Raw genomic sequence first — 18055 nt, forward strand, 5'->3', positions numbered from 1 at the left:
GGTGAGAGCGGCTGATGACTAAGTCCGAAGCCAAGACACGCTAGGGCCTGCCGCTGGAACATTGTTGATGCGAGCGCCGCCTTTGATGGTCGCAGCCTCTGGACTTCTTGTCCTCTATTCTCCTTTTCTCCTTTACTTCTCTCACCCGCTTCAACTGCCTCCTGATCGCGCCATCGTAGCCCCGAGCTTAACGCGACCGCCGCATCACCTAGACCCGATCCAGAGACGCGTTTCCTTTGTCCGAGTCGAATATGTCTACGGCCAACTTCTTTGACACTGCTGCCGAATTGGGCAGCGAGGAGGAGGACGAGGATTTTGATGAGGAGGGCGGTGAAGTTCGCCCCAAAAAGACAAATGGCGCCAATGGATTAGAGGACTCGAGCGAGGAGGAAGACGAGGACGATGATGAGCTTCTAGCGCAGGCAAGTTATTGGACACTGGACAGGTTTGGCCAGGCAGCTGACTGTCAATAGGAAGGCGCAGGCTTTGTCGTGGACGAGGATGAAGAAGACGAGGAAGCTGAGCGCAAGCGACGCCGCAAGAAGAAGCGCAAGAATCGCGAGGTCGACGAAGCTCTCGACGATGAGGACTTGGACTTGATTGGAGTTGAGGTGGAGCGACCAGATGAGACACAGGTATTACATATACTCGCGATGACTTAAGGGGTGTGCTAATGTGAATGCAGTCCAGATTCAAACGCCTAAAGCGAGGCCACAAAGAGCGCGCACGAGCCCGTGGTATCGACGACATCTTTTCTGACGACGAACCGAATGATGACATTGACGAGCCACGAAGAGCTGGTCTGAACGAGTTCGACGACTTCATCGAGGACGATCAGTTCGAGGATGAGATTGAAGACGACCGGGATGTAACACAACCGGGCATCAATCTGATTACACAAGGTCTACAAGCTGCTGGACTCGACGAGGGTGCTGAAGAAGACTACAGGGCCGCGTTCGGAGATGGCACAGATTATGACTGGGCACTGGACATGCAAGAGGCAGAAGAGGACGAGCAGGCCGGTGAAGGCCGGGACCTTCAGCTCAAGGATGTCTTTGAGCCATCGCAGTTACAGGAGCGCCTGTTGACAGACGACGACAACATCATCCGCGAGACCGACGTACCCGAACGCCTCCAACTGGCTCGCAAGCCCTTCAAGGACCTGGAGCTAACAGATGAAGATATGCAAGAGCGGTTGAAGGAGGAAGCACATTGGATTACAACGCTTTTATGGCCAAAGAAAGGGTTGGAAGGTTACTTCCATGCGCCATTCGAGAGGGCTGTCCACAAGGTCCTCGAGTTCTTGAACATCGAAGACTACGAAGTTCCCTTCATCTTCAACCACCGGAAAGACTATCTTATCCATGCCCCGGGTGACAGCGACGACCAGGACGACGCAAATTTGCCTCCAGTGAACGTCCGACCGGAGCGCTTGCTGAATCAGAGCGATTTGTGGGAAGTCTTTGACCTGGACCTCAAATTCAGGGCTTTTGCTGAGAAGCGGGATGCTCTCCGTCTGAACTACGACAACATCCGAAGTGTGTACCCTGAGATCATCGACACTGAGATAGAGGATCTCTCGAACAAGGCGATCACCATCGAAGAAATTCAGGAGTTGCAGGACTACCTCCACTACCGCTACTCTACGGAGATCAGCGAAGTACGACAGGAGACAAACGGAGTGCAGAAACGCGCCAACAACGCGCGGAGCTTTTACGACAAGTTGCGCAGTGGCAAGGCGCATCAGCTTGTCAAGGCTATCGGCATCACCGCGGAAGACTTTGCCAAGGCAGCCGAAGGTACTAGTCGGGGCGCGCAAATCATTGAGGATCCACCATTCCAGGTACAAGAGTACGCCGATCAGCTGGCAGAAGCTCCTGAGACTGGTACCACATTACTCAGGTCGGCTAAAATCTTGTTTGTGCAAGACTTGAACATGAGCTCTCGGTTACGGAGGTTCTTGCGTGGGAGCTTCTACCAGAACGCACAGATCGACTGTATACGAACAGACAAGGGCGCACGCAAGATCACCGAGGACCATCCATACTACGAGTTCAAATACCTGCGACGACAGACATTTATGGATCTACATGGCCGACCAGATCTCTTTTTGAAGATGCTCAAGGCTGAAAGTGAAGGTCTCGTCCAGGTCCAGATTTCCATGTCTAATTACACAGACTTCAAGAAGCGGCTCCAGGGCAAGATTGTATCGGACAATGTCAGTGAGGTCTCAGACTCATGGAACAATTTGCGCCGAGAGCTACTTGATGAGGCCTTGGACAAGCTGCAAAAGGTCATTGCGGCTGGTGTCAAGGAGTCGTTGCGTGCGCGTTGTGAGGACGAACTCGCGAGCCGAGCTAGGGAGAGCTACTACAACAGGCTTGACCAAGCACCATACAAGCTCAAGGCAGCCCCACTTGGCTCGGTTCCAAATGCTCTGTGCATGTCGAACGGCCAAGGCCAACGCGGAGATGCCATTATGTGGGCATACGTGGAAAACGATGGGCGCGTGCTAGAACATGGAAAATTCGTGGACTTCCGACTGGGCAACCAGGAGCGAGGTATTGCGGATGGTCAAGACATTGCCAAATTCGTCGAAGCAGCCCAACGCCGTCGTCCTGACGTAATCGGTATCAGTGGCTGGTCAGTTGAGACACGAAAGCTCTACAAGGACGTCCAAGAGATCATCCAACAGAACGGACTGACTGGCCCGACATATGAGGACGAGAATAGCGGCCAGGAGAGAAGCGATCCTTTGGAAGTCGTCTTGGTGAATGACGAAGTGGCCCGACTGTACTACAACAGCGGCCGAGCGGCTGCCGAGTTCCCCAAGTATGCTCCGCTTGTCCGGTACTGCATTTCGCTTGCACGGTACTTGCAGAACCCGTTGGCTGAATATGCCTCCCTCGGAAAGGACATCATTTCGATACCGTTCATTCCGAACCAGACTCTCATCCCTCAAGAGAAGCTGTTCGATAGGCTTGAGACGGCCATGGTTGACATGGTCAACCTTGTCGGTATCGATCTACCCGAGTCTTACGACGACAAGTACCTGGGCAAACTTCTACCTTACGTCTGTGGTCTTGGCCCTCGTAAGGCAGATAGGCTTGTTAAGGCTATTCAAGCTAACGGCGACGAGATCCTCTCTCGCTATGATCTTCTGGGTGTCTCTGAAAACAGTTCTCGCGACCTGAAGGCGGCTATGGGCCCCAAGGTGCATCAGAACTGTGCCAGTTTCCTCTACATTCCTTACGACGCGACCGAAGAGTCTTCAGACTACCTCGACTACACCCGTGTTCACCCCGAAGACTACGACCTCGCCCGGAAAATGGTTGCAGATGCTTTGAACATGGACGAGGAAGATGTGAAGGCCGAGACGGATGAAGGTGGTCCCAGCGCCGTTATTAGGAAGATGGTTCGCGAGGAGACCACCGATCTAGTCAACGACTTGGCTTTGGAGGACTACGCTATCGAGATTCAACGGAATTTCGGTCAGCGCAAGCGTGCGACACTCGAGACCATCCGTGCTGAGCTGGAGAACCCATACGAGGAGATCAGGCAGACGTTCGCTCTCATGAGCAGTGACGAGATCTTCACCATGCTCACTGGTGAGACCAAGGAGACTTTGTATGAGCACATGGTCGTCCCCGTAACGATCAAGCGCACGTTCCCAGACCACATCGAATGTCGACTCGAGTGCGGTATTGAGGGTGGCGTCTCCGAATCCGAATTTCCTGAAGGTGTCGGTAATGGCGGACAAGAGCCTCGCCACGTATACCAGTCGCACCAAGTGGTGCGCGGTCGCATCATGTTCCTCAACATCAAGGCTCTCACAGCACAGCTGTCATTACGAGAGGACATCATCCGCAAGCCCCAACCACAGCCCGACCGCATTCCCGGCGAATGGGACGACTTACAAGAAGCAGCGGACAAGAAGGCAGCTGAGAAGGAGAAGGAAGTCGCTTCCGGTCGCCCCAACCGTGTTGTCAACCACCCACTCTTCTTCTCCTTCAACTCTATACAGGCAGAGGAGTATCTCGGTAGTAAAGAGGTTGGCGAGCTCGTCATTCGGCCATCGTCGAAGGGTTTCGATCACTTGGTCGTGACCTGGAAGGTCGGCAACAACGCCTATCAACATCTCGACGTCCTGGAGATGAACAAGCCCAACCAATTCACTCTCGGCAAGCAGCTTAAGATCGGAAAGACGACATACACCGATCTTGACGAGTTGATCGTCAACCATATCGAAGCCATGGCGCGCAAGGTCTCGGAACTCACGCGAGACGAGCGCTTCAAGACTGGCACCAAGGAGGAGACTGGTAAGTCACATCTAAATAATCCCCTATTCTTGGCATGTATTAACATGATAACAGAACAATGGCTGGAAAACTACTGCACCGCCAATCCCAACCGCTCCATGTACGCCTTCTGCAGCATGCCCAAGTACCCCGGCCACTTCTGGCTGTGCTTCCAGCTCGGGCACGAGAAGCCCAAGGGCGCATGGCCATTTAAGATCAGCCCTGGAAAATTTGAGATGCGCGGTCATGCATATGGTGATATGGTGTCCCTTAAGAACGGGTTCAAGATGTTGGCGAGGGTCGCGGGGACTGGTGCTGCTGCTGGGGGTGCGATCCCGAGGAGATGATTACTTCAAAAGAGAGTGTATTGATAATATCTTTTTGGTTCTTGATTGATTGAAAGGGTTGTGATTGAGCGAACGTTGCAGCGCTTGAATGGCACGGGAACTAGATTGACGCACAGCATTTCAGGGAGTAACTAGCTGAGATACCATGTTTTAATCTGGAACAAAAAAAAGTACATGCTAAAAGTATTCAAAACGCGTTTAGTGCTCGCTAGATAGACGTGGGCGGTAATCATGACGGTACGTGGATTTGTGATGCACACACATATACAGACACTTGAAGCATGGCATATATATCCCATCCACATCTAGTTCAAAAAAACCCCCTCACAACTCCGTAATGAACGCGCGCTCAGGACGCAAAATTCAAAGAAGAATCCCCACCCCTCTCAAAATTCACACCGCCATCATCATCCATCCCCTCAAATCCTAACAAATCCGCTCATCGGCGCCCCTCCTAGCCCCCCCCCCCCCCCCCCCCCCCCCCCCAAACCCAAGCCAACTAACCTAACCCTCAGCTAGCTTCCAAACTTTTTCTTCCTCTCTCTTCTTCTTCAGCTTTTTCTCAATTTAATCTCGCGCCATCTCCACAACGGCGCTAGCGCGGTTCCAAGTGGGAAAATCTTTCGCGGCGTGTTCTGGGTCTGCGGCGCTTCCCCACAGTTTCGGGCGTCGCGCGCGTGGATTGCCAAGAGATCGCCGGCAGGCCAAGGATTTGGTCTGGACGATGGTGTGGGACCTTGGGAGACGTCCGGTGAAGGGGAGCGGAGCTTGAGGGGTTTGTTGTTTGTTTTCAACTTCTCTGTGTGTTTAGAAAAAGGCTAAGGGGGGTTTGCGCATTGGTGGGTTGAGTGAGGACACTGGGAAAGGGTGGATGGACGAGGAGTGTGTTGATGGGTAGAAAGTCACGGGAGCCATCAGAAGTAAACGTTGTTTGTGTTGAAGATTGTGAATTTGGGTTTGTATTAAACTGAATGCCCTCGCCGGCTTGGGTATAATTCCTCCCCTTTCATGCCGCTGGTTGTAAATGCATAGCCATGCATCGCCCTCTCAGGTAAGATCCATTACCCGGGTATCAAATGAAACTTTTGATAACCGGACGGTTCTCCCATGGTTGTGTCGCTCGCCGAAAAGAAGAAAAACTGTGACTTTTGTTGTTGGTGTTGGTTGTTGTTACAATGATGTTGTGGACTCCCATTGCGCCGTGCTCATGTGCCGAAAATGCTTGAAGTCGAAGGAGAAGAAAAGAGAGATTCAGAACCAGCTCTCCAATGTGTCGTTGTCGTTAAAAGGTCGTAGTCGTAAAGAAAGTGAGGCCATCGCACTTAGTTGTGCGAAACCGTCCTGCTGAGACGGCGCCATGCGTTGTCGAGGCTGCCACGTACACCCTCCTTGACGCTCTCATTCGAAGACGTCGAGCTGGAGCTGTTGGTGCGCTGGCTGCGGGGCTTCATCTCATCGACGAGGTTTCCGGCGCCGCCGCGTCCAACGTGGTACACGGGTGCTTGCTGGGAACGCAGGCGCTCTTGCTGCTGCAACTCCTCGTCGAAGCTGAACATGGCGCGCTCCTTGCCGGAGTGCATGTTTCCGGCGCCGCCACGGCCTGAGGCGAAGTAGGAGGTGGTGGGAGGAGGGGACAACTTGATGCGGGATGCTGGGCCCGTGGCAGTGGCTCCGTTGGTGAGGTCGGTGGGCTTCACGCGGGTTACGTTGCCGGCACCGCCGCGACCGGAGTAGATGTAGCCGCCGCCGACGGAGGGGTGAGGCTCAGTGATGCGGAAGGACGGCATTTTATTTGTTGTTGGTGGTGTTTGGGTTGTGTTGTTGTGATTGGTTGTGGTAGTCGGCAGCGAAGGTCAGTGGCGAAGAACTTTGTTGCCCTTCTGAATAATCCCGGGGTAAGACTTGAATCAAAGTAGTAATGCTAGTAGTAGATGCGGGAAAGTAGTGCTCGATGGTAGATCAAAGTGTGAGTGAGTGCAGCCATCCGGGGTAAGGCACTTATATACTCAAGTGAAAAGGAAAAAGCCAATCTACACTGCTCACGCAAGCACAAAGGGGTCCACTAGAAATTTCGACGCCATCAAACCAACTCACCACGACCAGGCACGAGCTTTCAAACCCGCACTTTGCAGTTAACGGCACCCGCTTTCCAGTTAACGGCAATGTTCAGATCATGCGTCCAGCAGGCGTCGCAAACAAAGGCCGTCGGTGGTACGCGCGCCCGCCTTGGCCGGCTTTCGATAGCGTAATAGCGAGCTTGGTCTGCGACACACCTGACCCTCGTGCCCCCATCTGATTGGCCAATTTCTTTACCATTACCCCCAGGAAACCTTCACGATGCTGCAAAGACCATGGTGAAAATTTGCAGCTGGACATTGCGCGCGAAAGCGTGATCGCGAGCGCTGACTAGACGCCTGTGGAGGCGGGAAGGCAGAGTTTTCCGCGACGGGAAGCGCTGCCATCGCCTGGCTCAGGTACGTGCTGGAGACCCGACAAAGTGTGTGCAGATTTTGGTGTTCCTTGCGTGTCGATGTCATACCTGCTATTCTTGCACCTGGTCTCCATGTAAACTCTGCAGGTACGCAGGTACCGTCGCTCACTTTGCCACGCAGGCGCAAAATCCATGGGCAGCCCCCATGACGCGCCAACGGCGAGCTGAAATTGCCCTCGAGCCCAGCCGAACCGACGAGGTCCGCATGACGTCGAGCATCGTGAGATCTGGGCGCGGCGCAGTCGTCGACGCTCAGGTACCAGTCACCAGACGCGCACAACGCGGGCGCTGACACATCCATTGCGTTCATTGTTCCCGAAATGAGCTCATGCACGCCAGCAAATTGACCGCCTCCTCCTTGCGAGCTGGATGCATGACATGTCGCAATCTTTTGCAATTGGCGTTGCACATGGCGATCTGCTGCAGCGCCTTGTGCCATGTTCTTGTTCCCACTCGCCCCCTGCACGCGTGCACCTCACGATGCTTGGCACTGACTTCTCGCCTTCTAGCTCTCGACCACGCTGGCCGTTTCAGCCATTAGCTTGTGCTTCGAGAGCCTTTGCTAGCCCCGCCTTACGTGAAGCCATCACACACTTTGTCAGAGTCATGGCGAATTAATCTTCACTCGACGTTTCGTTGCCCCTTGCCTTGCACTGGGTAAATGCTCGATTGGATATGCTGCAAAATCATAGGGGGTATCCATTCACAAACGCCATCGATGCACTCCTCTCCATCCCTGCGATCCGCCCAACGGACTCTACACATCATTCTTGCATGCTCACTGTGCCGCACTTAAGTAACAGAAACTGCCCACGAGACAGGCATCTCGCCAGGCATTTGCGGGGAAATAGACTACCTTTTAGTGCTCCCGGCACCTTCCAACCGGTCGACCACGTATGCCGATCGGTGCAAACAAAGGCCTCGGAAACAAGGTGTGCAGGGACCTGGAGTCGTGTCTGGCTGCTTACCCCGGCCTCGGGAATCCGTTTCCATGACTAACGGCTACACAAGCGCCATGCACCTCGTCTTCAAAGTTGCGGAGACGGGAGACGGCTGTGGAGAAGGCGCAGAAGACCAGCCGCGAGCCAATGAGGTTGCAACGTGACTGCTCTTATGCGAATTTGGTATGGATGATGTCTGGATTCTCCTGCCATTCGTCCTTTTCCACCCACATCTGCAAATACGTGTCAGCCGCCAGCACGCATCGTCGAGAAAGGGGGACACTTACCTTCTTGAAGGTACTCAGACCCGCTAGGATACTGCCGCCAGTCCACGTGGTGTATATTCGCTCTGGTGGTGCCAATATCTTGATCCTCATGTCCTTCACCGCCAGTCGTTGTACTTCGTGAAGCAGCCTGTTACCAAATCCCTTTGTCAGTGTGGAACCACCAGAGAGTACAATGTTGCCATAGAGCGATTTGCGGAGGTCCATGTCTGTCCGATGTATCGCCTCGACCACGATCTGGTGCACGCCAGGGTACTCCAAGCCGATGATCTCGGGGTTGAACAGGATTTCTGGTGCTCGAAATCGCTCCGCACCGACCTAGATTTCGTCAGCTTGTCCCCGATCGTTGCACAGCACATTGGCATTACCTTCAACTTCTGACCGTCAGGCAACGTGTACTCGGCGCTCTTGCCGTCTGACCTCGCCGCGCCAGACCACTCCTTCTCCTCTTTCGCAGGATCAAGCGCGACATAGCCGGTCGCCTCTTTGATGTTCTTGACTGTCTCCTTCTCTGCGCTTGTGTGAAATATCCTGCCACTTTTCCGCAGCAGTTGCTGGAAGTGTTCTGTGACGTCTCTGCCGGCTACGTCTATCCTTCGTATGCTATTGGGAATCGCGAATCCCTGGAATACAGGTACGGCATGCGAGACACCATCTCCAGAGTCCAGGACCAGACCGGTTGTCTTTCCTGAGGCGTATAATGAGAGCACAGCCTGTACCGAGGAGTAGAGGGCGGGGACATTGAAGGTCTCGAAGAGGATCTGGGCCGCGACATCCCGGTTTTCTCGAGGGTTCAGCGGCGGTTCTGTGAGGAGTACTGGGTGCTGTATGGAATGCAATTAGCTCTGAGCACTTTCCTGAATGGTGCATGTCGCCATGCAGTGCCCGCACTCACATCTTCGCTGACCGTCTTCAAGCCTTCCTGGTAGACATATTGCCATATTCTCTCCATATCGTCCCAGTCTGTGACAATGCCGTGCTCCAATGGGTAGTTGATCTTGAAAAGGCCCCTATATTGCTGTGCTTGAGGTCCAATGAACACGTCACCCTCGAGCGCTCCTGCCATTGTCCGTACGTGCTTCGGCCGTCCGACATATGACGGGAAGTAGCATTTGGGGACATCTTCGCCTGCGAAACCAGCTCGTATGGTCCCGCTGCCGTTGTCGATGACTATGGGCGCATTGTGGAGTCGGGAGCCCATTGTGGGGGTGGAGTAGTGCGACGGCCAAGATTTTGGCTGTCTTGTGAGAAGACGCTGAAGCGGTAGTGCGGAGAAGGTGACGTCGGTGGTGAGGAAGGAGCTATGGCGGGTGTTATTGCATTTCCCGTATGAGCATCTCCCAAGTCGCGAATGTTCACGACGCGCTTTCGGAGCTACTGCAGGGATCCCCGGTCACGTCACGTGCCGTCCCGCACCTCACCAGAACTCCACCTGCTGGAGCCTATCACACCATCAATAAGCACTGACCGTCACTTTCAATTGCTCTCCGTGCATACAAGTGAGACTTTGTGTGTCATGAAGTGAAGTGAAGTTCAACCATCATGGTCATGATGCTGTTGACCCACGGTAAGCTCATTTGTAAGCTACCCGAAGCCATCAACGTCACTCCTCGTTCACTCACTACATTGCTTGGCCTTTCCTCACCCACATCCATCTTTCGTGTCTCTTATCAGACCTCGAGTGCATCAAACGCCAGGATGACTTCCAAGCCATCAGCCATCATGCAGGCCCTCCAGACCACACTCAACTCAGGTCCAGCAAAGCAGCTTGACGACGCCAGCTACCAGCCCAGATACCAGGATTACTGGTATGTAGACACAGACGAAGAATGGCAGCCTAGCTCCGCACAGCCTTCCTCAATTGCCAAAAAGGGACATCCCATAGACCCGAAGGCCATACGTCTGATATCATGGAACATCGACGTATTGATTGGATTTGCGGAACAGCGTATGCGCGCCGCCCTAAGATACATGCATGAAGTAGTTACCTCGACACCAGCAGAAACTGCAGCCGTAGTGTTTCTACAAGAGATGGGCCAGTCTGACCTGAGGCAAATACGTGAAGCAGAATGGGTCAAGCAGCGCTTCAACATCACCGAGTTCGATCATCGGAATTGGCTTGGCCCATTGTATGGCACAACTATCCTTGTGGACCGACGCCTCACAATCAAGAATGTATTTCGCGTGCCCTGGGTCAGCAAATTCGACCGAGACGGGCTATCCGTGGACATCGCCTTGTCAAGCGCGCAGTCAGGTAACGGCAATCGAGAGGTCCTTAGACTTTGTAACACGCACCTCGAATCCCTTGTCGCTGATCCTCCAGTCCGTCCATTGCAACTAGCTGCCGCGTCGAAGATCTTGAAAGAGACTGGTGTTGCGAGTGCACTCATAGCTGGTGATTTCAATGCTATCCAGCCCTTTGACCGCACATTACACAGCGAAAACGACCTCAAGGATGCCTATCTAGAGCTTGGAGGCCAAGAAGATAGCGACGATGGCTTCACATGGGGATACCAAGTTCCGCAATGGATGAGAGATAAGTTTGGCTGCAGTCGCATGGACAAGATACTTCTCCGGGGCGACGTACGGCCGAAGAGCTTCGAAAGGATAGGCGTGGATGTTAAGGTCGCTGAGGAAGAGAGGGATAAGGTGCAGAAGGAGATTGAGGGTGGATGGGTAACTGATCACTATGGTGTCATGGGAGACTTTGAGTTTACGGAAGGATGGGAGCTGCAGACATGACCAGTCGTGGTGTTGATTGGACACAATTAGTTGGCCCTGCTCATTTCTTCCTTGGTGGTTCTTTTCTTTGATATATGTTTGCGCCCTAATTTCTCTAGCTCGAGGTGCTGTCGCATTCACATCTTGGCGACCGTGTTGCACCCGGACTACATAGCGTACTCGATTAGTCTTGGCGCCTCTTTTCCTCTCTTTGCGCTCACCTGACCTTTTTCTTCTTAAACTATCCCACTCTCTACCGCTGAGTCTCAACCTGGACTCGCGCTACAATAATGAATTACTTCAAAGCCTTACGCGAGGCAAGCAATCACGCCCATTCACAGGCTCGCCCTAGGTCGTGCGATGGCCCTTTCCGCTTCCTCGACCTCCCTCCAGGTAAGAGACATTTGACTCCTCGATTATGTGTGCGCGCTAACATGTACTCATAGAGCTTCGAAATCACATCTACAGCTTCGCAGTCACGGACACTCAAGATGCGATCAAGTTTAAACCACGCTCTAGACCTCTTCCACTCTACATGAGGCGCACCGATCCAAAATGGAATCGTCAAACTCGATGCTTCCTCGGCCTCACACGAGTGTGTAAAGAGATCCGGAAGGAGTTCCTGCCGCTTCATCTTACTGATCACACGATCGAGCTTGCCGGGAAGGATCTGGATCGCTACCTGGCGCTCGTGGTGTCAAGGATCGATGGCCCACACTCACAGGCTGTCGGGGATCTTGTGGTCAAACTTAGACCAATGGATCAAGATGACTTCCTCCCTGACCCCGAATCAGGCTTGGACCTGTTCCCTCTCCTAGAGCTTTGCACAGCAGCACCACATTTCAAAGCAAGGCTTTGCAAGAGTTCTTCTGATACACTTAAGCTCCCAGAAATTGTTCCGCTTGCTTGGACCGCTACCTGGAAACAAATGGCTGACATCCGACTCACCGCACTTACCTATGACGCGGATGCATGGCACGTAATCTGTGAAAATGTGGATATCGTAGTGAAGCTGCAGTACCGCGAGGAATGGTATATAGAGTGTCAGAGATTCGAGGAGGTGGACGATACGGAGCAAGACATACAGAGGTGGATGACTGCTGTGGGGTTGGATTTGGGTCACGAAGACCTATTGGTCGAAGTAAATATCATGTTTGCGGTCTGCTAGATTGTTGGTAAGACTGCAGCAGTTCCAGGTCAAGAGGGAGGAGCTTGAGATATCGAAAATACGACACACTTTGAGTTCACGCAAAGATGCGAGCTGAGGCTCAACCGCGCTGTTATCCTAGTATACCTAGCTCACTTGGGGCCTTTTTCTGTGAATGTTTTGGAGCCCATGAATTATTACAGGACGTTGCTTGTATGAATTGTCTCGCGGTAATTGTGCGCGTACTAAGCATTCACAATGCCAAGGCCTACCTTCACACTGTCCTGATCATATTGGGCGCTAGCGCAACTAGATAGTCCTGGCGCTAATCTTACACTCTTTACCCCCAGTCTTCATCCTCCGATCGTTCAACAATCACATCGACAGATTCGGACCGGGCCCTACTCAACTCGACTGGCATGAGTTCCTTTCAGTCTATGCCCGAAGCGCAAGACCATGCTTCACCGCCACTGGTTCCGGACAAGCCGCGCTGCGCCCTTTTCCGCTTCCTCGACCTTCCTGCAGGTAATAGCACTTGTTTATCGCACCAAAAGAAATTTGACTGACACTCAATGTTAGAGCTTCAAAACCTGGTATATAGCTTCGTAGTCCCAGGCTTTCAAGGGGAACTTAACCTCAAGCACATGTACCGTTCTAGCAACTCGCTGTATCTAAGCCGTACAGATCCGGAATGGAAGAACCAAAAACGATGCGCCCTTGGTCTCACCCAGGTCTGCCGGAAGATCCGCAACGAAGTTCTCCCTCTCCATATATCCAGTCACACTGTCGCAATTCATCCGAAGCAACTCACTCGATATGTGGAGTATTTGTTGTTGGGACCAACAGACGTCATTGGCACCATGGTACTCAGGACATACCTCATGGACAGATACACACGAACCGTGAATATACTTCCTTTGGTTGAGCTTTGCACATCAGCACCACGCTTCAAGGCAATTATCGGGAGTAGCGAGATCTTGCCTTTGACCTGGAACGCCACATGTTTGGAGTGGATTGAGTTCACACCTGTTGAGCTTCAACTTGAGCACAACACGGTAGAGCTTTTTGCACATATCGCTGTTAAAAAGGGGGCCCCCAAGGAATACAAGGATAAAGACATCAAGATTAATTTGGCGTATGCCCTCGCAAAAGATCTCAGAAGGTGGATGGATCGAGTAGGATTGGATCTGCACTCGGCAAGGGTGACTGTGGATAGCGAATCTGACCATGGCCATCTGCGGTTCTAGACCACGGCTGGATTAGAGCTCGAGTACAATAACGTTCGACCTTCATTTTCTGGCCAGACATCCAACTTGAACTATGCGTCCCGGGACCAAAAAGAATCTCACTGCCTTTGAAGCAATCTAGAGCTTCTCATCATGATGTTTCCTTTCAGTTACGAAGACCACCTCTGATCCACACATCCTACCCCGAATCACGATACTTTTATAAACATAAGACAGAGCGCCAGGATGTCTCTGGAAGAGCAACGCGTTACAAAATGACATCGCTTCGTAGTTATCAGACGTCATCCTCGCATCCAAACACGGCTAGCCTCACTCGCCACCCGCATCAGGCATCTAGGTGACAAGGATGAACACCAGCCAACCACCTTCACGCCCTCCAACACAATAGATTACCTGCTACCAATAGACACAGATGCCACGCATTCTTCTAACCTCGTCACCATGCTCCCGAGGCAACACTCGCCACCGAACAAACCGCTATCGCGCCGTCCCATCTCTAGAATCGTTTCTGTTTTGTCAACATTCCACAGCGATTGAATTGCACTATAACATACATCTTCCAAATATCCGAACATGTCTCTCTGTAAAACTTGTCAATCCCTCCCCATCCTCTCCCTTCCCCCACTCCCACCAACCTGCAACGCCTACCCCGTTGGCAACGGATCCCCAGACTTAGTCTGGGTAGGCCGTCGAAGCTCCAAAACATCGCCAGCAGACGAAACTGCAGAACCGCTTGGTCTGCCGTTCCACCAATCTCTCGAAGCTCTGCGCGAAGCGGCATCCACGTGTGCAATATGCAGCGTCGTTGCGTCCCAAGTATCGCGCTTCCAGACCGCGTTTGCGGAGAAGGGGCAAGATGATTACAGGCAGAAGGAGGGGCCGGGATGGGAGATGTATGTGGCGAAGGGGAAGAATCAGGACAGTGGGTTTATGGTTGTTGCAAAGGATCAGGGGAGGGGGACGTGTGTTTGGGTGCTGGCGGCGGTGGGGGTATGTTGCGGTGGTAAGTTATTATTGATACTGTTCTGGAGCTTGGGCTTATTAGATCAGACGGCGATGCACTAGGCAGTGTGGTTCGAGGCAGGAGGATCAAGATGAAACCTGCTGGGCAGTTCACAGTGAGGCGCGTGTTGCGCTGGATCAACAAAGAAGATGAAGAGAGCGGATGGGCAGATACTGTGCTACCGGAGATAATACTTGATCTCGGCGAATCAACTGAGAGTAGAGTCTCATTATACACGCCGCGTAACTTGCGAGGGAAGTATGCGGTACTGAGTTATGCGCCGGATGCCACGGTTGTTGAAAAGTTCGACGGGACTGCTGGATACATTGATCCAGATGGACTTCCTCGAGCCTTCCAAGATGCGATCAAAATTACACGCAAACTACGACTGCGATACTTGTGGATCGACGTGCTGTGGTAAGCCATGCCACTCTACACCACTGTTTTTCTGCTAACTTCCAGCAGCAGTTCCCAGTTTGACTCGTCAAATTCGCATCGATCAATGCCTGGCTACGCATCCGTATTCTCCAATGCATACATCACGCTCTCCACTCTCAGCTCGTCCAGCGCATCGGACAGCTTCCTCGCCCTACGCGATATACCCACTGACAACCTCTTCCAGTACACGCACAACAACCGTACCGGAACACTCTATGCCTCCACTCTCCCCAAAGAACCAACCCTCTACCCCAGCAACTACATGATCATGAGCAAAGAACCCCTTTCTCAACACTCCTGGGCCCTCCAAGACCGCCTCTTCTCCCCGCGCATCCTCCACTTCGGCTCCACGCAACTCTACTTCGAATCCAGCACACATTTCCTCGGCGAAGATGGATTCAAAATGCCCGGTCGAGACGACGCACTCACCGGAGAACCAGCGCGCGTATGGCACAACACTCTCCAGCTGTATTGTAAACGCAACCTCCCCAGAGCGGGCGATAAACTCCCCGCTCTATCCAACATCGCGCGCCATATCGCCTCACAAAGCAACGACACATACGTCGCGGGTCTTTGGCGCTCCAACCTCATCGAGGGCTTGACATGGCAAGCTACCGGCTACGCGAAAGGTCGGACGAGCGAGCCATCCGCGTATCGAGCGCCGAGTTGGTCGTGGGCAAGTATTGATGGTCCGTTTGGCACGTTTTCGGTCAAAGCCGATGATTTCAGTGAAGTGGCTGAAATCCTGGACTGTCATGTCACGTTGAAGACAGACGATGTGTACGGCGAAGTCAGCGACGCGTGGATTAAGATGCGCGCTCCGCTCGAGCCGTTGTATCCAACGGAAGAAGTGCCGAGGAAGCAGGTTTGGAGGATGAAGACGAAGACTGGGGATGAGGGCGGGGCGGTGTGTATTTTTGATACGTCGAGTCGGGCGGAGAGAGCGAGGGGGGTGCCGGTGTATGTCGTTTTGCTGACGAAGGGGGGAAGTTGCTGCGGGCAGAGTTGTGTGGGGAGTGAGAGCCCGTATTATCATGGGATAATTGTTGTGAAGGTGGAGGGGAAGGAGGGGGTGTATGAGAGGGTGGGAAAGGTTATGCCTGATGATGAGGTGCTGGGGGAGTGTGGAGATGAGAGGGATATGGTCGAGATTATCCTGGTGTAGTATCGTAACATGCGCGTGCTCGAAGTGGGTTTCTATTGTCGTCGAGGAGTAATCGTGTGGTAGTACTCTTCAGTAGGCTCATCTCCATCAAGGCCTGTACACCAACCGCATCTCAGCCCGGAAGGCATGCTACTGAAATGCCCATGGCGACATTCTCAGTTCCCGATCAGGAGCGATACCCATCACTTCCACCCACCGTCGAAACCCCGGGAGCTGTACAATGCACCCGTCAGCGCTGCGCCATTGCTTCATCCAATCCTCCCGCTTCTCCGCCCTGACATGATACTCGATCCATGCAAAGCGTATATTAACAGTAATGCGCTCGATATTCTGCAGCCACTCCTGAAGTTTCGGCCGCCTCGCAACATCCAGCAAGGCATCCATCTGTACCCCCATACTCTCCCAATCTTTTTCAGCATCTGGCCGAGGAAATATGCACGGGTAGTATGGAGCGCGGATGTGTAAATTTTTAAGTGTCTTGCAGTGATTGAGGAAGGCGAGGAGGTCGACGGTGTTGCAGTGTCGATTACCGAAGGCGAAAGCGAAGATGATGGTTAGGTGTCCGGTGACATTGCCGTGCGGGTCGCGGGCTAGGTACGGATAGTTCTTGCTGGCGAAATCCATCAGATCGGCTTGGAATACGCGCACTTCTGTCGTTGCGGCGTAGATTGGAGAGTACTCTGCTCGGAGCTGGCGGCACACTTGAGTGAGGCTGTGGTATTCTGGTACCGCCTTGCGCATTTGGTAAGGAGAGAGTTCTGAATCATCGACATCGTCGAATCTTCTGGACAGAAAATTGACAGGGCGCGACTCTTGGGTAAAATCGTAGATGCGGTTGCGGACCTCTGGTGGCGTGACGACGTCAGTTGAGCTTAAGATGTCATAAGCTGCCATACCCGTACTCACCTCCAGGAAGACTAAGCAGGTTGCATTTGGTAATAGGCTGTTGGCCAGAATGTACATTGGTCAACATCGAGAGATCGTTCAGTGTTCCAGGTGGTACTTCAGGAATCGAATTGGTGGAAACAGGAAGAGTTGATGAGATTGACACAGAAGCAACAGGATTTATGCTTAATGGAGAGGGGAACGAAGTTCGGCGATGTAATCTAAGTGCCTTGCGTGCATTTGCAATATATACACTGATTGTCATGATTCCGCCAAGTCCCACTGGGTCGCTGCATGACCGCTGCGTTGGGGCCAGCTTGTACTTTATGTGCTATTCTGTACAGCACAAATTAGCGGAAATCGATCGATGATCTGTAATCTCTTATTGGTTGCATGCTATATTGAGTGTAGAGCCGTGTCCTGACGTTGTGATCGATGACTACCTTGTGTGCAGGGTTACCTAGTCGACGGAACGCTGCGGATAGGACCCCGCCAAAAGTGACATCAGTCATCGCCGGCTTATGGCCGCCTTTATGAATGCTACATCTTATAGCATCTCCGCTCATGGATGAAGCGCATTTAAGGACAAAGTGTCTCAGCACCAGAGGGCATGCGCTGCAGATAGTGCAAGGCTAGCATCAGGCAGCTTATACTATACACTTGATTCTTCCCAGCGTGAGTTTTAGCCACTAATTTTATGTCCCATTTTACTGGTTGTATGGCACAGTGAGTGTAATCCTGTGTCCTGATGCTGATTGCCGAGCCCGAACAAGTCATAACAACACCAACATATTAACCGGTTCGAACAAGGAAATCCATGCCATTTGGCCTTCCAAACGGCCGTTTTGCTGATATCAATTCGGTTACACGACCCGACCACACTATTGTCTGACAGGACCGACGTCGGCCTCTTCCGCGTTGGTCGAGAACATTGGTAGAGCACCCCAAGAATCTAAGGACAAACTTTGGAATGGATAAAACATAACGTGTTTCACAACTGAATCGCGCACCCAACCGAGTTGCGCACTTTTTTCTAGAATTACGTTTTCCTCTATAACTCTGCGAGTTTTAGAGCTTTTTAAGATATT

The 18055-nt window shown here is 52.6% G+C and overlaps 8 protein-coding genes across 8 annotated transcripts; 4 read left to right on the forward strand and 4 right to left on the reverse strand.

The window, feature by feature from the left end:
- Positions 1-251: 251 nt before the first annotated feature.
- Positions 252-4645, forward strand: SNOG_05653 (hypothetical protein; the record flags this gene model as incomplete). The annotated part of the gene is made up of 4 exons (XM_001795999.1): positions 252-422; positions 474-635; positions 686-4319; positions 4374-4645. 4 exons carry the CDS (start codon positions 252-254, stop codon positions 4643-4645), a joined length of 4239 nt encoding a protein of 1412 aa, XP_001796051.1.
- A 936-nt stretch (positions 4646-5581) lies between these two features.
- Positions 5582-6432, reverse strand: SNOG_05654 (hypothetical protein; the record flags this gene model as incomplete). The annotated part of the gene is made up of 1 exon (XM_001796000.1): positions 5582-6432. The coding sequence occupies one exon, from the start codon at positions 6430-6432 to the stop codon at positions 5968-5970; it is 465 nt and encodes a 154-aa protein (XP_001796052.1). The 3' UTR covers positions 5582-5967.
- A 619-nt stretch (positions 6433-7051) lies between these two features.
- On the reverse strand, positions 7052-7575 carry SNOG_05655 (hypothetical protein; the record flags this gene model as incomplete). Its single annotated transcript, XM_001796001.1, has 2 exons — positions 7052-7192; positions 7246-7575. The coding sequence occupies 2 exons, from the start codon at positions 7573-7575 to the stop codon at positions 7052-7054; spliced, it is 471 nt and encodes a 156-aa protein (XP_001796053.1).
- Positions 7576-8247: 672 nt separating this feature from the next.
- SNOG_05656 (hypothetical protein) lies at positions 8248-9562 on the reverse strand (the record flags this gene model as incomplete). The annotated part of the gene is made up of 4 exons (XM_001796002.1): positions 8248-8310; positions 8365-8679; positions 8730-9166; positions 9253-9562. The coding sequence occupies 4 exons, from the start codon at positions 9560-9562 to the stop codon at positions 8248-8250; spliced, it is 1125 nt and encodes a 374-aa protein (XP_001796054.1).
- Positions 9563-9903: 341 nt separating this feature from the next.
- On the forward strand, positions 9904-11103 carry SNOG_05657 (hypothetical protein; the record flags this gene model as incomplete). The annotated part of the gene is made up of 1 exon (XM_001796003.1): positions 9904-11103. One exon carries the CDS (start codon positions 9904-9906, stop codon positions 11101-11103), a length of 1200 nt encoding a protein of 399 aa, XP_001796055.1.
- Positions 11104-11372: 269 nt separating this feature from the next.
- On the forward strand, positions 11373-13476 carry SNOG_05658 (hypothetical protein; the record flags this gene model as incomplete). Its single annotated transcript, XM_001796004.1, has 4 exons — positions 11373-11475; positions 11529-12223; positions 12580-12754; positions 12914-13476. The coding sequence occupies 4 exons, from the start codon at positions 11373-11375 to the stop codon at positions 13474-13476; spliced, it is 1536 nt and encodes a 511-aa protein (XP_001796056.1).
- A 1094-nt stretch (positions 13477-14570) lies between these two features.
- On the forward strand, positions 14571-16082 carry SNOG_05659 (hypothetical protein; the record flags this gene model as incomplete). Its single annotated transcript, XM_001796005.1, has 2 exons — positions 14571-14896; positions 14948-16082. 2 exons carry the CDS (start codon positions 14571-14573, stop codon positions 16080-16082), a joined length of 1461 nt encoding a protein of 486 aa, XP_001796057.1.
- A 129-nt stretch (positions 16083-16211) lies between these two features.
- SNOG_05660 (hypothetical protein) lies at positions 16212-17232 on the reverse strand (the record flags this gene model as incomplete). The annotated part of the gene is given in 2 exon segments (XM_001796006.1): positions 16212-16969; positions 16989-17232. The coding sequence occupies 2 exon segments, from the start codon at positions 17230-17232 to the stop codon at positions 16212-16214; spliced, it is 1002 nt and encodes a 333-aa protein (XP_001796058.1).
- Positions 17233-18055: the final 823 nt, after the last annotated feature.

Source organism: Parastagonospora nodorum, assembly GCF_000146915.1.
Source record: "Parastagonospora nodorum SN15 chromosome Unknown scaffold_8, whole genome shotgun sequence".
NCBI classification, from domain to species: Eukaryota; Fungi; Ascomycota; class Dothideomycetes; order Pleosporales; family Phaeosphaeriaceae; genus Parastagonospora; species Parastagonospora nodorum.